This window comes from Hyla sarda, chromosome 3 (genome assembly GCF_029499605.1).
Source record: "Hyla sarda isolate aHylSar1 chromosome 3, aHylSar1.hap1, whole genome shotgun sequence".
Taxonomy (NCBI): Eukaryota; Metazoa; Chordata; class Amphibia; order Anura; family Hylidae; genus Hyla; species Hyla sarda.
In genome coordinates, this window is record NC_079191.1 from 267,108,594 (window position 1) to 267,128,557 (window position 19,964).

Below are 19,964 nucleotides of genomic sequence, written 5' to 3' on the forward strand. Positions count from 1 at the left end.
ATATATATATATATATATATATATATATAAACACATCAACAAAATAGTCAGAAAAATGTGCTACTCGCACAACTCAAATGTCCCCTTTAAGGCTGCAGACCTCCCAACTCCAGCCTTGGAGCTTCCTACTAGCCTCAGCCAGCAGACTGGATTACCCCCCTTAGTAGGTGTAGGCAGCAGAGTTCTTCCTCCCCAGTAGGTGTAAGCAAAAGTGTTCCCCCCGTAGGTGTAGGCAGCAGAGTTTTTCCCTTCCCACTCCATTTGAGGTTGAAAAAAAAAAATTATGCTCCCCTTATAGGCCTGTTAGTTTAACCTCCGTTGTATGTAATTTGAATGAGGGTTTTCTAAGAGATGCTATTTTGGAGTATCTTGATTAAAGTAAATGTATGATCCCATATCAGCATGGCTTTATGAGGGATCTGTCCTGTCAAACTAACCTGATCAGCTTTTATGAGGAAGTGAGCTCCAGATTGGACCAGGGGGAATCGCTGGATGTCGTATATCTTGATTTTTCCAAAGCATTTGATGCACTGCCACATAAAAGGTTGGTGCATAAAATGAGAAGGATTAGGGAGAATGTGTGTAAGTGGGTAAGTAACTGGCTCAGTGATAGGAAACAGAGGGTGGTTATTAATGGTACTTATTCTGATTGGGTGACTGTTACTAGTGGGGTACCACAGGGGTCAGTCTTGGGTCCTGCCCTATTTAATATATTCACTAATGACCTTGCAGAGGGATTGAATAGTAAATTAGCACTGTTACAAATGGATCTAGATAGGTTGGAGGTTTGGGCTGGGAAGTGGCAGATGAGGTACAACACTGATAAATGTAAGCTTATGCACATGGGGAGGAAGAATCCAGGCTGGGATTATGTATTAAATAGGAGAACACTTCGGATGACTGACATGGAAAAGGACTTGGGAGTCTTAGTTAACAGTAAATTTAGCTGCAGTGACCAGTGTCAGGCAGCTGCTGCCAAGGCAAATAGAATCATGGGGTGCATCAATAGGGGCATAGATGAACACGACAAGGAAATAATTCTGCCTCTGTACAAATCACTAGTCAGACCACAGATAGAATACTGTGTACAGTACTGGGCACCAGTGTACAAGAAAGATATAGTGGAGCTGGAGAGGGTTCAAAGACGGGCAACCAGAGTAATACGGGGATTTGGAGGACTACAATACCCAGAAAGATTATCAGAATTAGGATTATTTAGTTTAGAAAAAAGAAGGCTTAGGGGAGATCTAATAACTATATATAAATATATCAGGGGCAGTACAGAGATCTCTCCCATGATCTATTTATACCCAGGACTGTATCTATAACAAGGGGGCATCCTCTACGTTTAGAGGAAAGAAGGTTTCTACACCAGCACAGACGGGGGTTCTTTACTGTAAGAACAGTGAGACTATGGAACTCTCTCCCGGAGGAGGTGGTCATGGTGAACTCTGTAAAAGAATTCAAAAGGGGCCTGGATGTATTTTTGGAGAGTAATAACATTACAGGTTATGGATTCTAGATTTATGGGGACAGAAAGTTGATCCAGGGATTTATTCTGACTGCCATATTGGAGCTGGGAAGGAATTTTTACCTCTAGTGTGAGGGTTTTTTGCCTTTCTCTGGATCAACTCAGTAGGGACTCATTATTGATATAGGTTGAACTCGATGGACTCGATCTTTTTTCAACCTTATGAACTATGTTACTATGATGTCCCACGCAGCGATCTTCTCCGGAGCTCAGCAGGGGCCCGCGTCTTCATTCCCCCACAGTGCAGGCGCCGATGAGTGACGTCAGGGGTGTAGGCCACGTCACCTACCTGTGTAGGCCGCAGATGTGGCTCACACAGAGGGGACGCCTTCTTCTGTATGTGGGTGTACCGCACATACAGCAGAAGGCAGCGCTGTCTGCCTGGCGATCCAGGACAAGTGTCCTGGATCCTCAGCAACGAGGGCCCTTTACCCAGTCGGGCCCTTGGACCATGTCCAATCGAACCGGCCGTCAGTCTGCCCCTGGCTCTGATTCCACTGAAGAGCCACTATGGCATTGATTGCTGAAGTTACGTTGACATCTACCATCAACCTGTACATTGCTGCAAACCAACTATACGTCTTCATGGCAATGATATTTTCTAATATCTGTGGGCTCTTTCAGCAGGATAATGCACCCTGTCACACTGCAAATTATGCAGGAATGAGTTGATGGCATGTAAAGGTTTAAGACAAGGCCTCAGTGGCATTGCTAGTGGATGTGGAGGTGTGGACCGCACTGAGTGACACCGTCCAGTGGGTGGGCCTACATAGCAGGAAGTAATAATCCTGTGATAGTGTCACCCCAGCCACCCGTCACTGCATTTGCCTTCTCCTCAGCGCAGATGTAGTACAGTAAAATGGTGGAGCCACGGGAGCTGTAAGCTCCCTGCTCCACCATTCACTGTCATAGGCTGCAGACACTTAAGGTCTGCAGCCTATGAGCCACTGTGACATGATCTCCTAAGACCTCTTTGCGCCGGTCCCGGGGATCCCGGCCCTGTGGCTCATAGGATGCGGGCCTGAAGCTGCTCTATTCATCCTGGGAACCTGGATTAGGTAAGCATTATTGTTTTTTTTATTTTTTATTAGCCACAATGGGGGGCATTATTAATATCGGGGGAAATTATTAGTAAAGATATCATAAGATATGGTAATGTGTTACACCAATTGGGGCATCATACTCTGCAGAGACAAATCGAATTTGGGAGAAGTCATCATGGCCATTTGAGTCGGATGAAAAAGAAAAGAGAAATAGAATCACTCTTATCAAAGAAGATACCACCTGTGTTTCTGGATACAACTGTGTTATAAACACTTATACAGGGTATATATCTGTATAGCGCTGGTATCTACCTCTATATGGTCCCTGCATGTGTGTAATAATAATTCTATTGTTCTTTGCAGTAGATACAGTATATGTTGTCATAGTGTGGAGAGATTATTTGGCCCTTGTATAGTGCTGTTAGTAAGTACAGAACTTTATTGTGCAGAGATACACTGTTCTATATCAAAATTATTTGGCGCAGTGTTGACATATTTATGGGTAGCAGTTTCAAGTAATTTTTAGGGAGTGAATAAGGATGAGGCATTATATAAAAGCCTGAGTTTTACAAGCTGCTTTATGGTGAATTGCACCATTTTCTACCACAGCAGGTGACACCAATCCTAGTGATGGTGTCACCTAGTAACCTCCAAAACTTCTAAAATCTTAGTTTGGCTAAGCATTTATGGGATGTACTGTCCGATCCATGGCGACTCCACCTCATAACTTACAGAACACGAGTTGAAGCTTTGGTGTCAGATTCTATAGCACACATAACGGTCCTTAAAGGGGCACTCCACTGTCACGCCCCCTCCCATAGACTTGCATTGAGGGAGCGGGGCGTGAAGTCACGAGGGGGAGGAGCCGTCACAATACTCTGACTCCTGTAACGTGAGTCATCATGCACGGAGGAAACTTAGCTCCGTGCAGTGATGATTCGGGGTGCTGGAGGAGAGATTACAGGGATCCCCAGCAGCGGGACCCCCGTAATCAGACATCTTATAACCTATCCTTTGGATAGGGGATAAGCTGTCTAGGGCAGAGTACACTTTTAAACTTGGGTCTTTTTCCTTGGCTTGGCTGGTCAGACCTGCTGTTCTAGCATAAAGAGAGCCTACACAATATATAAGGCACATGGTTGGTCTATATATACTGTATGGCCCAAATGCAAATGTTACAAATTACTGTTAGCAGCTCGATGGCTTCTAAACTCTTTCCACTTCTTATCTTACAGGGCAGATTTAGTATTGAGCCAAAGTGTTCCAGGTATATCTTTGTATATCAGGAAGGATTAAACCATAATTTTTTATTTTTTTTTACCTCACTGGTGCATCATTAACCTTGTTTTTACAAAAACAACTATGAGTGAAATATTCAATTACTGTTACTAACATTACTACTAATAATAATTATCCTATAAATACTATAAATAAGGTACAGACGAAGGGATGTCACGCAACACACCTTGAATTACAGCAATGTTTCATGTACTGTGCGACAGTGGTTCTATTTATAAAGAAAAATGTATATGAGCCGGTAAATGTATGTGCACTGGACACCATTTCAGGCACAAAGTGACTACATAGCATTTATATCAAGTTTGACTTCATTAGGAGATCAACATAGTAAAACTGCCTTGTGTTAATAGGAGCAGTAATGCAAAAAAGTAAAAAAATATGAAGATATAAAAGAATTAGTCTTCTGGTAGGGGACGCATCTCCGATTTTGCTCAGGGGCCAAGACCAATCTCTTGAAAGCTGTTATGCAGCTTGAATAATTTGTGCAGTCTATGTGCAACTTTACCCATCTGAATGCGGCAAAATCAGTGTACTCTGATCTAATTTATTTTTAATAGCAATGAGTATCTATATAAATATATTCTGGAGTTAAGAGCTATGCGGCGGCCATATGAGAAATTTGTTATCTGTTTTATGTAGTGGAAGGCTTGTTAAGCAGTAATCCCTGGTAGGCCAAAACTCATTCTACAGCACATTTACTTCAAAATGTCACAAGGTGCCTTACATATTTGTTATTCATAGTACATAAAATGTGTTATGGCTTCCATATGCCTTAGAATACAAAGTACCAAGTTCTATTTTTGCCAGCTCCAGACACAGCAAATAGTATCACAGCCAATATTTTGAAGCTTGCCCATCTGTCTGCGTCTTGAAGGACATTATCAGGTTCAATTCTAATAAACAGGTTTATGGAGTTGGAAAAAACACTGTTTATATTTATGTATAAGTATGTATATAACATTTCTATATGGCCCCAAATGACTAATATAATCTTATCTAAACTTATCTCATATCTAGCTATGTTAGACATGAAATCTTATCAATAAATAAAATTGTGATGACCAATGTTCTTTATTAAATAAACACAGTAAATATAAAGCAAGTAAAGCTCTAACATCAAATCAATCTATTTAGAGAAGGGCATTAATGTGTATATGACAAAAAAGGACAAGAAAGGTAGATAGTTGCTCATTTCTGTAGTGTTATTGAGAATTGTGCATAGTAATCTTTTTTGACTAAAAATGTATACAATTTATGTTATATCAGCAACATAGTCCATCATGCTGTATAGAGAAGGCACTTATAACAGTTCAAGGTCACACTGGGACTTGTGGTCTAATTTCCCCATAGCAAACCTATCCTGCACTGGATAGTTCCTGACATGGACAGAGGTGTCAGCAGAGAGAATTATGGTCAGACAGAATAAAAATCAAAAAGAAAAGAACTTCCTCTGTAGCATACAGCAGCTTAAAAAAAAAGATTAAAGATTAAAAAAAGATTAAAAAAATTATAATAATTGCACCGGAGTACCCCTTTAACCTCTAAAAAGGGTACTCCACCCCTAGACATCTTATCCCCTATCCAAAGGATAGGGGATAAGATGTCTGATTGTGGGGGTCCCGCCGCTGGGGACCCCCGCAATATAGCATGCGGCACCCACCTGTTTCTGCTCCGGTAGCGTGGTCAGGAACCAAACCCTCCAGCGCTTCCGGAGCAGAAACAGGTGGGTGCCACATGGTATATTGCGGGGGTCCCCAGCGGCGCGACCCCCGTGATCAGACATCTTATCCCCTATCCTTTGAATAGGGGATAAGATGTCTAGGGGTGGAGTACCCCTTTAATGACCACCGATATGCCTTTTTATGATGGTCATTAAGGGCACTTATTTTAGCCTTTGTGTTTTCAGGGCACAGCTAGAATAAGACAGCACTGCTCTCCCATGCAAGGATCGCAGGTTCTCAGCCATCAGTATGATAGGCTGTAACTACCAGGAGCGTTCCAGTAGTTCAGAAGCCTCATAAATTGCATGGCCACCACATGTGAGGATTGTATGTGCGCAGCTAACATGCAGCAACAACACTGAAGATCCCTGGCTCCTTCTATCCTCTCCTCTAATTTCCCTGGTAGCTGAGGGTCTTTTGAGGGCCCCCAGGCTTGCTATGTTTGCCTGTGTACCGGGCTGTGCAGCATTCACAGGTACATTGCCTGGATACACTTCAGTATGTACTAGTGTAGTGTCTTATACCAGCAATCTGGTGATCGCTGTCAGTGTTCTGACGTGGGTCTAGTGAAAAGTGTAAAAAAATTAAAATAGGGGATAAGTTTATTTCCATGAGATATCTCCATTAAGCCAAAAAGGCATGCCAGGGTAAGGGGCTTATATCGATGTCAACATAAATGGTTGACAAGAAAATTGCTTTTTATATCTTTTCCCCCACCTATCACTGCTCTGCACTACTCTCTGCTCCATCCACTCCTCCCAGATTTGTAGCATTGTGTCCTGTGTATGATCTCTGACTAATATCTTGACTTTGCTATATACTGTATTGGATCCTATATACTGTATTGCCTCTCATGTGTATGACCCCTACTGTTACACCTGTGCTGCCTGCCATGACAATTCTGCTCATGAGTGAAAAGCTATTGTGCTGCCAGTCTATGACCCATGCCTAGACCCTAACCTGGCTTTTGGTGCCTTGAGCCTGTGTCAGCTGGTCCCCATTGTGATATGAAAATAGAAAGGGGACATCCACCGGCGCACCCTGTGCCTTTACCTTGTGGCGGCAGATGTAAAAAGGTGTGTATAATATAACTGCTTACCTTCATGAGTTCCGCACACTCGGGGAGGTTGTTGAAAAATGACACTTTTCTGGTGCTTGCTGGATCAGGAAATGGAGTTTAAAGGATGCCAAAACTCCAGGTAGTTAGGAACAGAGTTCTTTTATTGTAGCAAACAAACAGTTGACAATGTGTTTTGAGGGGGTATGTACCCCTCTTCCTCAGGTCAGGGAACCTGAGCTGAAGAGAAGGGGTGCAGACCCCCTCGAAATGCGTTGTCAACTGTTTGTTTGCTATAATAAAAGAACGCTGTTCCTAACTACCAGGAGTTTTGGCATCCTTTAAACTTCATCTCCTGGTCCCCTTTCCCATATATCCTGTAGTGGGATAAAGGATAAGAAACAAGGGGCTGCTTAGAATCTGCTCTCAATTTGGTTAAGTCAAACCATTTGGGTAGCTTAGTGGGTCCATACCACTTGCCCGTAACATTGACCTAGGAGCACGGGGGGTTTGTACCAAGTAGGAGTTTCTCTTCTAAGAGGATATCTAGGCAGGAGTAGTCTAGAAAGGCTTTATTTCCCCTGTTCAAGAAATAAATATAAGCCACAATGTTAAATGATCTCTGTTTGAAAAGATTAAAAACAAAAACATCTTCAAAGGGAGGCTTATTAAAGCATATGAGATTGGATTTATGAGTAAAAATGTTTTCAGGTTTCCACATACCTCCTTAGGTTGTTTACCTATTTTCATAGTTTAGGTGCATACATCACTTGCCAGATTGCCCCATCTATTCCATAATTAATGAATCCATACTCACTAAGATACTTACTATTGTAAATCTTTGGCATGGTGAGAAACTGGAACATATTGGGTGGAATTTATCAAAGAGCATAAATCGAAAATCATTGAAAATAGGGAAATGTGTACAATGATGTGATTATTTGCCATTTTTCTCTGTGCTTGGCGAATGGGCGTTCTGATGGAAAGGGACATTGTCACTCTCACTTGGCACATTAATGATGGTTTAAGCTTGATAGCAACTCTAAACTTTAGAGATGGCGCCCAGGTTTGCTGGATTTATGTAGAGGCATGCACCTCTAAATAAATCCTGTGATTCTGAGCACTGACGGGGAACATCAGCTCTAATTAATCCCCACCACTCCAAAATGTATTTTACAGTTGCAGAACTTTTCATTATACAATATTAAGCTTTTTAACGTAAAACAAAAAAAATCCTAACCAATATAGAAATTCCTTAATATACTATACTTATTTTTAAATTTGCTGCCAATATTAACAGGAGGAAGCAATGCAAGTTCCTTACAGCTTCTATGGGAGCCTAATGAGGCCAAATTTGTATTATGACAATTGTCTTCATAAACAGGAAAAAGGCAGCCTATTCTGTCAATGGCCTCAGCAGGACAGAGATGAAATATTTCAATACCCTCATTCTCTTTAAGTAAGTGAGCAAATGTGGAGATTTTAAAGTTTATTAGGGATTTGCACAAAGAGCTAAAGGTCAACAGACATTTTATTTCTTGAAATAAGCTGTCTTCTTGTTCTAGGAATATATGGAAGAATGTCAGTAGTAACATTGGTACCTAAGGCAGCAGTGGTGAACACAAATATTTGCCAATAATTCAGAATGAGATAAAATGAGGATGGTCTATTATTCTTTACTCAAGACACACACACTGGTTTTTAGAAGCAATTTGAGACAGTTTAAGTCTAGTTTTATGATGTTATGCTTGGCATTGTGAAAAGAATTAGAGTAATCCACTGCTAACATGCTTTTCAACATCAAGAGAACAATAGGAAAAGAATAGCAGCAATTTTCATCAGTTGGCTCCAAATCCTCATATTCCTTTTTCTTCTTTCTATTTTTAGATTATTTCCTCACTATGTGGCCGTACCCTATTTTTTTCTGTCTAACTAATAACATATATAAATAAATAAATATATATATATATAAATATATATATATATATACATACAATCATGGCCGTAAATGTTGGCACCCCTGACATTTTTCAAGAAGATAAAGTATTTCTCACAGAAAAGGATTGCAGTAACACATGTTTTGCTATACACATGTTTATTCACTTTGTGTGTATTGGAACCAAACAAAAAAAGGGAGGAAAAAAAAGAAAATTGGACATAATGTCACGCCAAACTCCAAAAATGGGCTGGACAAAATAATTGGCACCCTTAACTTAATATTTGGTTGCACACCCTTTGGAAAAAATATCTGAAATCAGTGGCTTCCTATAACCATCAATAAGCTTCTTACACCTCTGAGCCGGAATGTTGGACCACTCTTCCTTTGCAAACTGCTCCAGGTCTCTCTTATTGGAAGGGCACCTTTTCCAAACAGCAATTTTAAGATCTCTCCACAGGTGTTCAATGGGATTTAGATCTGGACTCATTGCTGGCCACTTCAGAACTCTTCAGCGCTTTGTTGCCATCCATTTCTGGGTGCTTTTTGACATATGTTTGGGTTCATTGTCCTGCTGGAAGACCCAAGATCTCGGACGCAAACCCAGTTTTCTCACACTGGACTGTAGAGTGCGACCCAAAATCCTTTGGTAATCCTCAGATTTCATGATGCCTTGCACACATTCAAGGCACCCAGTGCCAGAGGCAGCAAAATGGAAAACCAGAACATCATTGAACCTCCACCATATTTCACTGTAGGTACCGTGTTCTTTTCTTTGTAGGCCTCAATTCCGTTTTTGGTAAACAGTAGAATGTTGTGCTTTACCAAAAGCTCTATCCTGGTCTCATCTATCCACAAGACGTTTTCCCAGAAGGATTTTGGCTTACTCAAGTTCATTTTTGCAAAATGTAGTCTTGCTTTTCTTATGTCTCTGTGTCAGCAGTGGGGTCCTCCTGGTTCTCCTGTCATAGTGTTTCATTTCATTTAAATGTCGACGGATAGTTTGCACTGACACTGATGCTCCCTGAGCCCACAGGACAGCTTAAATATCTTTGGAACTTGTTTGGGGCTGCTTTATCCACCATCCGGACTATCCTGTGTTTACACCTTTCATCAATTTTTCTCTTCCATCCACACCCAGGGAGATTAGCTACAGTGCCATGGGTTGTGCAAACTTCTTGATAATGTTGCGCACTGTGGGCACAGGCAAATCTAGATCTCTTAAGATGGACTTGTAACCTTGAGATTGTTGATATTTTCCCACAATTTTGGTTCTCAAGTCCTCAGACAGTTCTCTTCTCCTCTTTCTGTTGTCCATGCTTAGTGTGGCACACACAGACACACAATGCAAAGACTAAATGAACTTCTCTCCTTTTTATCAGCTTTCAGATGGAATTTATATATTGCCCACGCATCTTACTTGCCCCAAGTGAGTTTAAAGGAGCATCACATGCTTGAAAAAATCTTATTTTTCCACAATTTTGAAAGGGTGCCAATAATTTTGTCCAGCCCATTTTTGGAGTTTGGTGTGACATTATTTACAATTTTCTTTTTTCCCTCCCTTTTTTGGTTTAGTTCCAAAGCACACAATAGGGAATAAACATGTATAGCAAAACATGTGTTACTGCAACCCTTTTCTGTGAGAAATACTTCATTTTCTTGAAAAATTTCAGGTGTGCAAACATTTACGGCCATGACTATATATATATATATATATATATATATATATATATATATATATATATGTATATATATATATATATATATATATCAGTGTTGGTGCTGACAGTATTGTAGATCTTTAGAGAAATTTGTAAAATTGCACATCCTATATTAAAATGTGTCACAACTAGCTCTAAACATACTTATGTGCTCATGTAGGATTGGCTTCACCTCTGATTTTATTAAATCTGAAATTCTGTTTCCTTTTCAATTCTAAGGCTGGATTTCCACTTATTAATAGTATACAGGTAAACTGATATTTTGCATGATTCAAAAGCACAGAAGTCCTTCAATATAGGTTCAGAAATGAATCAAACATAGTTGCTAGTTAATTACATTCAGTCCATTGAGCTCAATCTGTATAGGGCAGGTAGGCCACACAGTATACCTCAGCATAGTTTAGAATAGCTTTCTGCCAGTATGGCAGTTTGTACTCCAAACATTCACCATAGCTTCAAAAAAGAAGCCTTAAAGGAGTAGTCACATGTAAGAAAACTTGTCCTCTATCCAAAGGTATAATTGTCTGATTGGAGGGGGGGGGGGGGGGAGGTCTGACTACTGGGACCCCTTGCGGTCTCCTACGTGGCACTGCGGCTCTCCTAAGCGGGGGTCAACACGACCCTTTCATGAACTTCTGTGGGTGCACCAGAGATACACAAGCACACCAGCTTGTATATGTTCGGCTCTCCCATAGATTTTCTACTGTTGTAGTTTCTATTGTTGTATCTGAATCTGTTTTATTTTTCACCAGATTTACTAATTTGACGCACATCTTAGAAAATTTGTGGCACATTACACTCCCATTGGGTATAAACAACCATTTATAGAAAAATTACAATGCAGAAAAACCCACAGTCATTCTTAGATTTCTCTGACTGCTAGATTTCTCTGACCGCTTTAAGATTTGTAAATAAAAATGTTTTGTCTGGGTTTTAATAATAAATCTGTAGGGTTTTGAGAAAAACATAGCCACATTTTTGAGAAAAACATATCCACATGATTGCTCGGACGTTTTCTTGTAAAGTGTTTCAATTTGCTAAAATTTTGGCATAGAAACACATTAACCAAAAGTCAATGATCCAGATTCACTTTTCCAATGTCAAAAGTTTAGTGTCGGTTACTTCCAGCACTCCCGCCGTGCCTCCGATGTCCTGCTCTGGTCCCCCGCATCGTCATCTTCTTGAAGCTGCAGCGTGACTGTTGTCTATGGAAGCACCAAGGCCCAGTGTGTCATACTGCAGTTGAGCGAATTGCTGGCAGAGGTGGAACATCGCTGCGGCCATTGACATATTGGGCCCTTATGCATCCATAGAGGACAGTCATGCTGCAGCTCAGGAAGTCAATTCGATTGGGGGATCGAAGGAGGACACTGGAGGCACTGCAGGAAAGCTGGAGGTAAGTAGGGGTTTATTTTTTACATCCCACCCAATGGGCATAGTTTGGACCCCCCCCCCCCCATCTCCCGCTGGATAACCTCTTTGAAGGGAAACATCATTGAGAACATAAAGCCCCTGGTCCTTTAAAATTAATCAAATATAATTTTTTCAGGCACCTAAGTCAAAGGTAATAAAACTTTCCAATGCGAATGAGTTGTCTCAAATTTCTTAATTCTCAAAACTGATATAAAAATATAGTTAATACTTAGTATTGCTATAAAAGATGATAAAACTGGTTTGACGGGTGCTGTTACTCTTGCCTAAATGCAATATGCATGTTGGATCCTTAAATAAATGATGTAATAATAATCGAGCACTTTACAGTGATAACTCCAAACTATTAGATCTATTTTACTAAAGTATGATAAATAATTTAGTCTCTATGTTTAAAAGCAATGCTAGTTGCCTTTAGCCTTCTTGATTTAGTGTAGCATACACAATCCAATGATCATAGAGGAACACAGACCTCAAGTCTGCTAACAGTCTTCATCTGCATAGTGTATAAAAAATACATACACAGACAAGCTTTTAATTGCAACACAATTCAGGGATGCATGATACAAGCTACTAGTGCTGCAAAGACAAGAATGGAACTTGATTTGAATTGCATGATGCATTTATAATGTGGCCTGGGCTGCATGTCTTTCTCATCCCACTACTTAATAATAAGGAGTTTTATTGACTTATTGGATGTGACTGGGGATATTACAGCCAAGTTAAACAGCCAGAACTTGCAGAAGAAGACTGGCTCTTATTTTTGCTTTGGTGATATGGCTCCTATCATGCAGTACTCATTTTCAGGTTCAGCTAGGAAATATTTCAGACTACAACATATAAACTGATTTTTTAGTTAAAAGTGACTGATAGAAAAGGCATTTGCGGAATACATGCATAAGTAGTAGTGTATTGTGAATTGTCAGCTCTCAGGGCAAGGCAAATTTTAAAGGAGTACTGCAGTGTCTTCTCACGAGGGTCCTATCACTGGGACCCCTCCAAAATCTCCTGCACTGTGCATTGGCTCTTCTAACGCGCAAAGCTGGGGTCGGCACGTATGCTCCATTCATCTCTATGGACAAGCTGAAAATATACGAGGACAGCACTTGGGTATGTCCGGCTCTTCCATAGGGATGCCTGAAGAGCATGTGCCGAACCCCTCTCTGTGCGCAAGGAGAGCTGGAGCACAGTGTAAGAGATCGCAGGGGGCCCAGCGGTCAGACCCCCACTATCAGACACTTATCAAGTTTACATTGTGTAGGACAGGTATAAAGTTAGAGATGATACATATAAGAGCAGGAAGTCCAGCAATATACAGGAATCGCTGTACCTTCCCTACTACTTTCCAACAGTATAGGGTGCCACAGAATGTACATATACGAATAGCGAGTCCTAGCTATTGTCACTATCACCTATACATCTACATGTTGTTTGTGTTCTCAATGGGGAGTTGAGCTCCTATCAAATTCCTTGTGTGGCATCTCCCTGATAACAAAAGAAGTGGGTAGTTCTTCTCTCCCCTGACCTCCATACACATTAGATGGCTGGCTGCTCCAGCTTAACAAGTCATTGGCATGCCATTAAACAGTACCACAGTGATAAGACTATGTGTAAAAATAAGTAACTTTTTGCTAAGCAATGACTTTATTAAACAGATTTGTGTAACAAATTTAGTCATTAAAACTTAGATTTCTACTTATAAATAATTATATTGCAGGGCTACTATGTAACCTTACAGTTTGCCTCCAATTCCTCCCAATCCAATGAGATCTAGTACTCTTTACTTATTGCACAAAAAGGGTGTTATGCTTCTAATAGTTCATATATCTTATGTCCTGTATGTAAATCCATACAATATGACATGATCATATAGAGCAGACTGAAAAAATATCAGTGATAATGTAGTAGACCCAGTCAAAGAACTTCATGCCACACCCCCAGAGCAATTCTGAATGCACAAATGCCACCTATGCTAGATTAATTATTATTCTGGATTATTTTACAGTCTTACAGAAATAAAGACAGACTAAAATAAATTATAATACAAATACATAATACAAATAAATTGTTCACTATGATTCCAGTCTAAAATTATTTGAATGCTACATTATAGTAATGTCACTATATAACATTGACAATGGAAATAACCTGCATGTCCCCAAATTACCCCTTTACATTTTACGGTATATGAGTGATTCCAATATTACAGCATAGTAGTCTATATAAATGTTTTGGTTATGGATTATGTGTAAGAGAAATTCAAGTTTTGAGATTTCACAGGAAAATGCCAAGATTAATTTAGAAAAAACCATAACGCACCATAGACCTAGCCATTGCACACATAATATCGTACCTCATGACTTTATTGCAGAATCTTTATTATTACACAAAACATATAAATTAATAACATGATCCTGTGTATAAGTCTGTGCTGCATAAAATGATCAGGATTTGACAAATCTTTTTATAATCTGATATTATTTTAAAGTATATCATGAAAAATTACCCAAGATTCATCTCCTGTGCAAATCTTATTTTATCCTGTGCAGCCTGCTATACATGACCTATTTTCAGCTCAGGTAGCCTGCTAAAATATGCTTCAACATTTGTGCACACAACATTGCCCTAAAAGGGTCAAACCATGAATATAATGTATAATGTTCAACAATGTTACACATGTGACAAGCACAACAACAATATAACAATGTAGTAAAATGTGAAAATGAGATAAGGTTAATTGATTCATTTAGAATTATATAGATATAAGAGTAAATATGGCGAATAAATGGGAATGAAGCCAGGCTGTTTACTGTTACTTGACCTATGTTGTACCTAGCTGCAGTAGATATGATGTCATCCAGTTTAAGCACTAGACTGATTTTATCAATGGAAGCTTTCTGTGTCCTATTACCACAATCCCTGCACAGGCAGCATCCTATACATTGCTTGGCTCACTGGTTATCGTTCTGCATGCATCTCATTACTCATAGCAATAGCAAGCTCCAGTATCATACATATCATTGAATCGAACATGCAGCCTTACCCTTTTTTTAAAGAACTGAAAGGCAGAACACTTCTTGACTGGGAATCCATTCATGTCTTTGTTGACCATTTTCGTCAATGGGAAGCACCCCGTATAAGATCCAGAGACAGACACTTGCTTAGTCACTGCATCCGTCTTTCTGTGCATCCAATATGATGTACAATATATATTCACAGAGAAGGTAGATCAGTGAATTACAGACTTGCTTAGCCACGAGTTCCTCAATCCTTATCCTGATCCACTCATTCTGCACCAGTTACTGCAGCAGCCTTTTGCAGCCTGCAGTGAACAAGCAAGACTTTTAATCATTCATTAAATGCACAGACATGCTAAACACCGTATCACAGCAACTTGCTGTACAACCCATGGGCAGAATGATGAAAAATTGAGCCATCCTGGCTCCTACATCAAATGCTCAAAGCTTAGCAAGTGTTATTGTTCCCTCCCAGAGACTGGATTTTACTGCTCCTCAGGTGACGTGATACTCTGATTCTTCAGCCTGCTTCTTCTTCTTCTTTTTTTTTTTTATTCAATACTATCCATTGGGAATAGTGCAGACAGAGAGCAGGAGATGGAAAGAACACATAACTAATAAGGTAGAAGCAAAGGCCTCATAACAAGCAATACCCAGAGACACAGAACCCCCAGAGATGAGCACATATCTGCTATGAAAGGAAAAACCCAGCTAAAAGTTAGCTACAATCTGCCTGCGCAATCTGTAAATATTTAGGGTTTTACATTTCAAAGTACAGGAATATAAACTTTTACAATGACAAATAATACAATTATGCCCCATGAATACAGAGTATAATAAAAAAAAAAAGTAAAAATTCCTTTAATGGAGCATTAACAGTTGTGTCAGACTGGAGTTCCATAGGTTCATCTTAACATAACATGTACACATTCCTTTTGTTGTTAGCTGTGAATAAAATTGTTTGTAAATCAATCCATAAGAATAAGTGGCAAGTCACTGGCTCCACTAAACAGGGATTGTGTTCTGCGGGACCCTTGAGGCCGATTATTGTGTTTGAGTCTGCACCAAAGGACCCTCTGTAGAGATTAGAAAATTCAGAGATTTCTGTCAAAGGCAAGTGATCCTGCTCCTGTAAACTAAGCAGTGAGGCATACACTGTATACCATGCTGCTCAGTTCACATTGAATGTGTATGGCCCACTGAAAGTAAGCATAGATGCTGTATGCTTTGGTTCTGGGGCTGGACACTTTGCATCTGGTCCGGTGAATTTTATCTGAGTGAAAAGACATACAGTGTTCTGGAGCAGAGATTCATGTCTTCAACAGGTTTGCCGGCACCTGTATGTTCTCAGTGTCACCTACACAGAGTGTATGCCTTGCTGCTCAGCAGACAAGAGCAATAAGTAACATAGTAACATAGCTTGTAAGGTTAAAAAAAAAGACAACAATTATGCTTTTGACAGGAGTTCCTGCTCCTGTACAGGACTCAACTGAAACAAATGTGAGCAGTTATCCAACAGTAAGAAGTGATATTACATGCATCACTATTTACACTCACTAGTACAATCACTATGTCTATTGTTGAATGCAAATCACTATGTCTTTTATTGAACACATTGAGTAAACATCTACAGTATGTGGGAAAAAGTTAAAATGACTCCTCAAAAAGCTGCAAATGGTGTTTCAGTTAAAGGGTTGTCCACTTTGTTTTTCTTCATCATGTAAAGCATAGGAAATAATACTGTTTTTCTTATAGATATGCCTTAAAAATTCAGCACATATACCTTTTTTTTTTAATCAGTGCAGTGACCCCCTTTTTTTTTTGCAAACAAAAAAAGTCCATAGTAATTCGTCACATAGACAGTCATGTGACGCACCACACATCCTGGGACCCCTAATATTAAATTCCTTGGACCCCTATCTAAGTCAGGGAACAATACTGAACAGCACAACTCATAAAGTATGAGTGCCAGTATTAGTGCCTGTAGCATCTCAGCAAAGTCCATAACTGTGTCATCCCTGTAAACTGTATAAACGGAAAAAGTAAATAAAATGGCAAAAATAGGTTGTGTAAAAACTCCTGCTAAGACTAATAGTTTTTCTACTGACATCACTTTCATCAATTGCCCCTTTTCCCTTCTAGCCTGTTTAATAAACTACATGGAGCATCATTACTGTTTTTGTGTAAATAAAAGGAAACCATAAATGTATAGACATAACGCTGAGCATGCACAATTCAAGTACACTCCTCCATGCATGCTCGGTGCATTGCCTTCACTTTAAGATATTACCAATAGAAACAAAAACAGCTATTCATTGTTTCAATGAAAATTATAATCTTTTCATCACTTTTTTTTACCCCAGCATCCACTTCTTATTATGTTATATAAGAATAGATCATCATTCTTTAAATGTGAGGTAATGATTATAATACTATAGCTATTGTACAAGTTAATATGTCCATCTGATCACATGTCAAAAAAGTAGAAATAAAACACCTAGACACTATTGAGCATTACAAAACAATGGCGCTTTGTCTGCCGGCATTCCATGGCTCGGTTTCTAGGCCTCGATTGAGTTGGTTCATATTTCGTAGTTGGCGCCTTGCAGCTAAATCCTGGATATCATCATCACAGACCTTGTATTTCAGAAGACAAAGAATACAGTTAGGAAATTGATACAACAGTGATCATTCCTCCACTTACTCTCTGTGGGAGTCTGTACAATACCGAGTTTTGCAACCAGCAAGAATACAACGGAAAGTTATAGACCGGAACAATACTTCAACTAAAATAACATAGCAAGTAGGGATGAGCGAATCGAATCTGAAAAATCCAAATTCATTACAAATTTCAGGAAAATTTTGATTTGCTACGAATGCGAATCTCGCCGGGATTCGATCACGCAAATCACTTCATTAAACTCCATTTAGTGCTGTCCAGGCTCCAGGGCATCTAAAATGACGGATCCACATGTGAGGGCATGGGGCAAGGAATCCTGGGAAGGCGGGAAAAAGGGTAGGTGAGATGACCCTGAATTACATGCAGCATGCAGCCTATCAGCAGCCAGTCACCCCTGTGATGTCACAACCCTATATAATCGGCAGCCATCTTGCGGCCAGTCACTTCAGTCTTTTATTGCAGAGAGATAGAGAGGGACAGGCAGCAGTGTTTGTTGCACAGAAAAGCATTTTTCCAGAAGCGATTCACCTCCCAGTGACACCGGCGTTCTGTGCACAGAGAGAGGGACAGAGAGCAGTGTGTGTTGCACAGAAAATAATTTTATAGCAGCGATTCACCTCCCAGTCACTACAGCATTCTATTACAGAGAGAAACAGAGAGCAGCGTGTTGCACAGAACAGCAGTGATTCACCTCAAGCCCAAATCCTGCCTAGAAGCACTGATAGGGAAGGGAGTGAGATTGAGAGAGTGCAATTTTGGGTGTAGTACTCAGCGACTGTGTGCTGTAGCACTGGTATGTACTGCTGGTGTTGTACACAAATACTGTTTTAAGTGTACTGAAGTGTCCTCCCCTCATAAGTGCATACTACATAGGTACATCTAAGTGGTGTACTATTTTGTTCCTGTTAAAGTCTTGAGAGCCTAGATACTGTGAAGGGCCAGCCAAAAGTACACACTGGCTGGTGTTGTACACAAATACTGTTTTAAACATACAGGAGTGCATTGTCCTCCCCTCATAAGTGCATACCACGTACGTAGATCTAAGTGGTGAACTATTTTGTTCCTGTTAAAGTCTTAAGGGCCTAGATACTGTGAGAGGCCAGGCAAAAGTACACGCCGGCTGGTGTTGTAGACAAATACTGTTTTAAGCGTAGTGGAGTGTATTGTAGTCCCCTCATATACGCACTAAGTATGTCTGGCAGAGAAGTGCCAGGACATCCGCAGAGAAGTGGCAGAGGCCTAAATTCATCAGGCAGAGGTCCCAGCAGAATGGAGGCAAGTGGCAGCAGGAGTCGCAGCGAGAGGCCTGAGCTTCCAGTATCAGCTAGCGGTCGTGTCTCGACCAGCAACCCATCTTCCGCCATCGATTGGTTACCACAGTCATCCACTTCATCACAAGTGACATCTGACACATTCAGTCAACAGTCGGTGGGTTCCTCAGACACAACCCTCAGTTGGCATGGCCCGGGAGCAGTCCCTGTCCTACCATTGTCTCTGTCTTATGCTGTTCCCTCCCCGACAGAGGTATCTTATGCTGTGGGTTCAGGTGTCTGGGGTGCCCCTTTTTTATTTTGAATGTGTCCTTTTTTTTCTCTTGAGTTATGTCATTGAAAGTTATTTTATGGAACGTTAGAGGAATGGGTGATAGATTGAAGAGTCTTGCGGTTTTTGACCGATTGCAGAGCATGTTACCAGCTATAGTCTGCTTAGTGGAGTCACACGTGATGGGAGAAAATGTAGGTAAACTGGATAGAAAATGGGCAAAAATAACAATACATGCTACATTCTCTAATTATTCTGCAGGCATTTCATTATACTTACATCAAATTTTGACTATTAAAATTATCAATAAAATAGTGGATGATAAAGGTAGATTTATCTTTGTACATGTTAGAAGCTATAGTCAAGAACTGATATGGGCCTTCTTCTATATCCCCCCCACCCTTCTCACTAGGACCCCTTCTTGCTTTGGTTACATTTTAAAGGGGAGGGAGGAGTTGCCACTTTTTGCTTGGGGTGATAACAATAATGTTATGAATCTGGATAGGGATAGGAAATGATGTGGGCACTTTATTGTGAAAAACTTGATTTATCAGAACCCTTTAGTTAAATTTATTGGTGAGATAGGATAGATTGACACATGGAGGAAATTTAGCCTGTGAAGGAGGCCTACTCATTTTACTCAACATCATATCAAACTGCCTCCCGTATTGATTTGTTGTTCTGCAATAGTCCAGGATTTCCGTTGGTTAAAGATGTGAGATATCATCCTAGGTCAATATCAGATCATGCCTTGTTGGAGACCATGCTGAATCCTGAATTAATTGGTAGAACAAGGAACGATCTGATGAATCCCCACTGGCTAACCATAATAGGGAAAAAGGGGAAATTGAGAATCAAATCCGGGAATTCTGGGAACTTAATAAAATATCTGCACCCGCATACATCACCTGGGATGCATTGAAGGTTTCTTTTTAAGGGGGCTCCTGTTAAAGAGATAGTTCACAAAAAATAGAATTTAGGAAAAG

The 19,964-nt window shown here is 40.2% G+C and overlaps 1 protein-coding gene across 1 annotated transcript in view; it reads right to left on the bottom strand.

The window, feature by feature from the left end:
- SGK1 (serum/glucocorticoid regulated kinase 1) overlaps positions 1-15,188 on the bottom strand; it is a 146,363-nt gene extending 131,175 nt beyond the window's left edge. The window contains exon 1 of the mRNA XM_056566587.1: positions 14,783-15,188. Within this exon, the coding sequence (XP_056422562.1) occupies positions 14,783-14,929 (147 nt within the window). The 5' untranslated portion in view covers positions 14,930-15,188. The remainder of the gene's footprint in view (positions 1-14,782) is intronic.
- Positions 15,189-19,964: the final 4,776 nt, after the last annotated feature.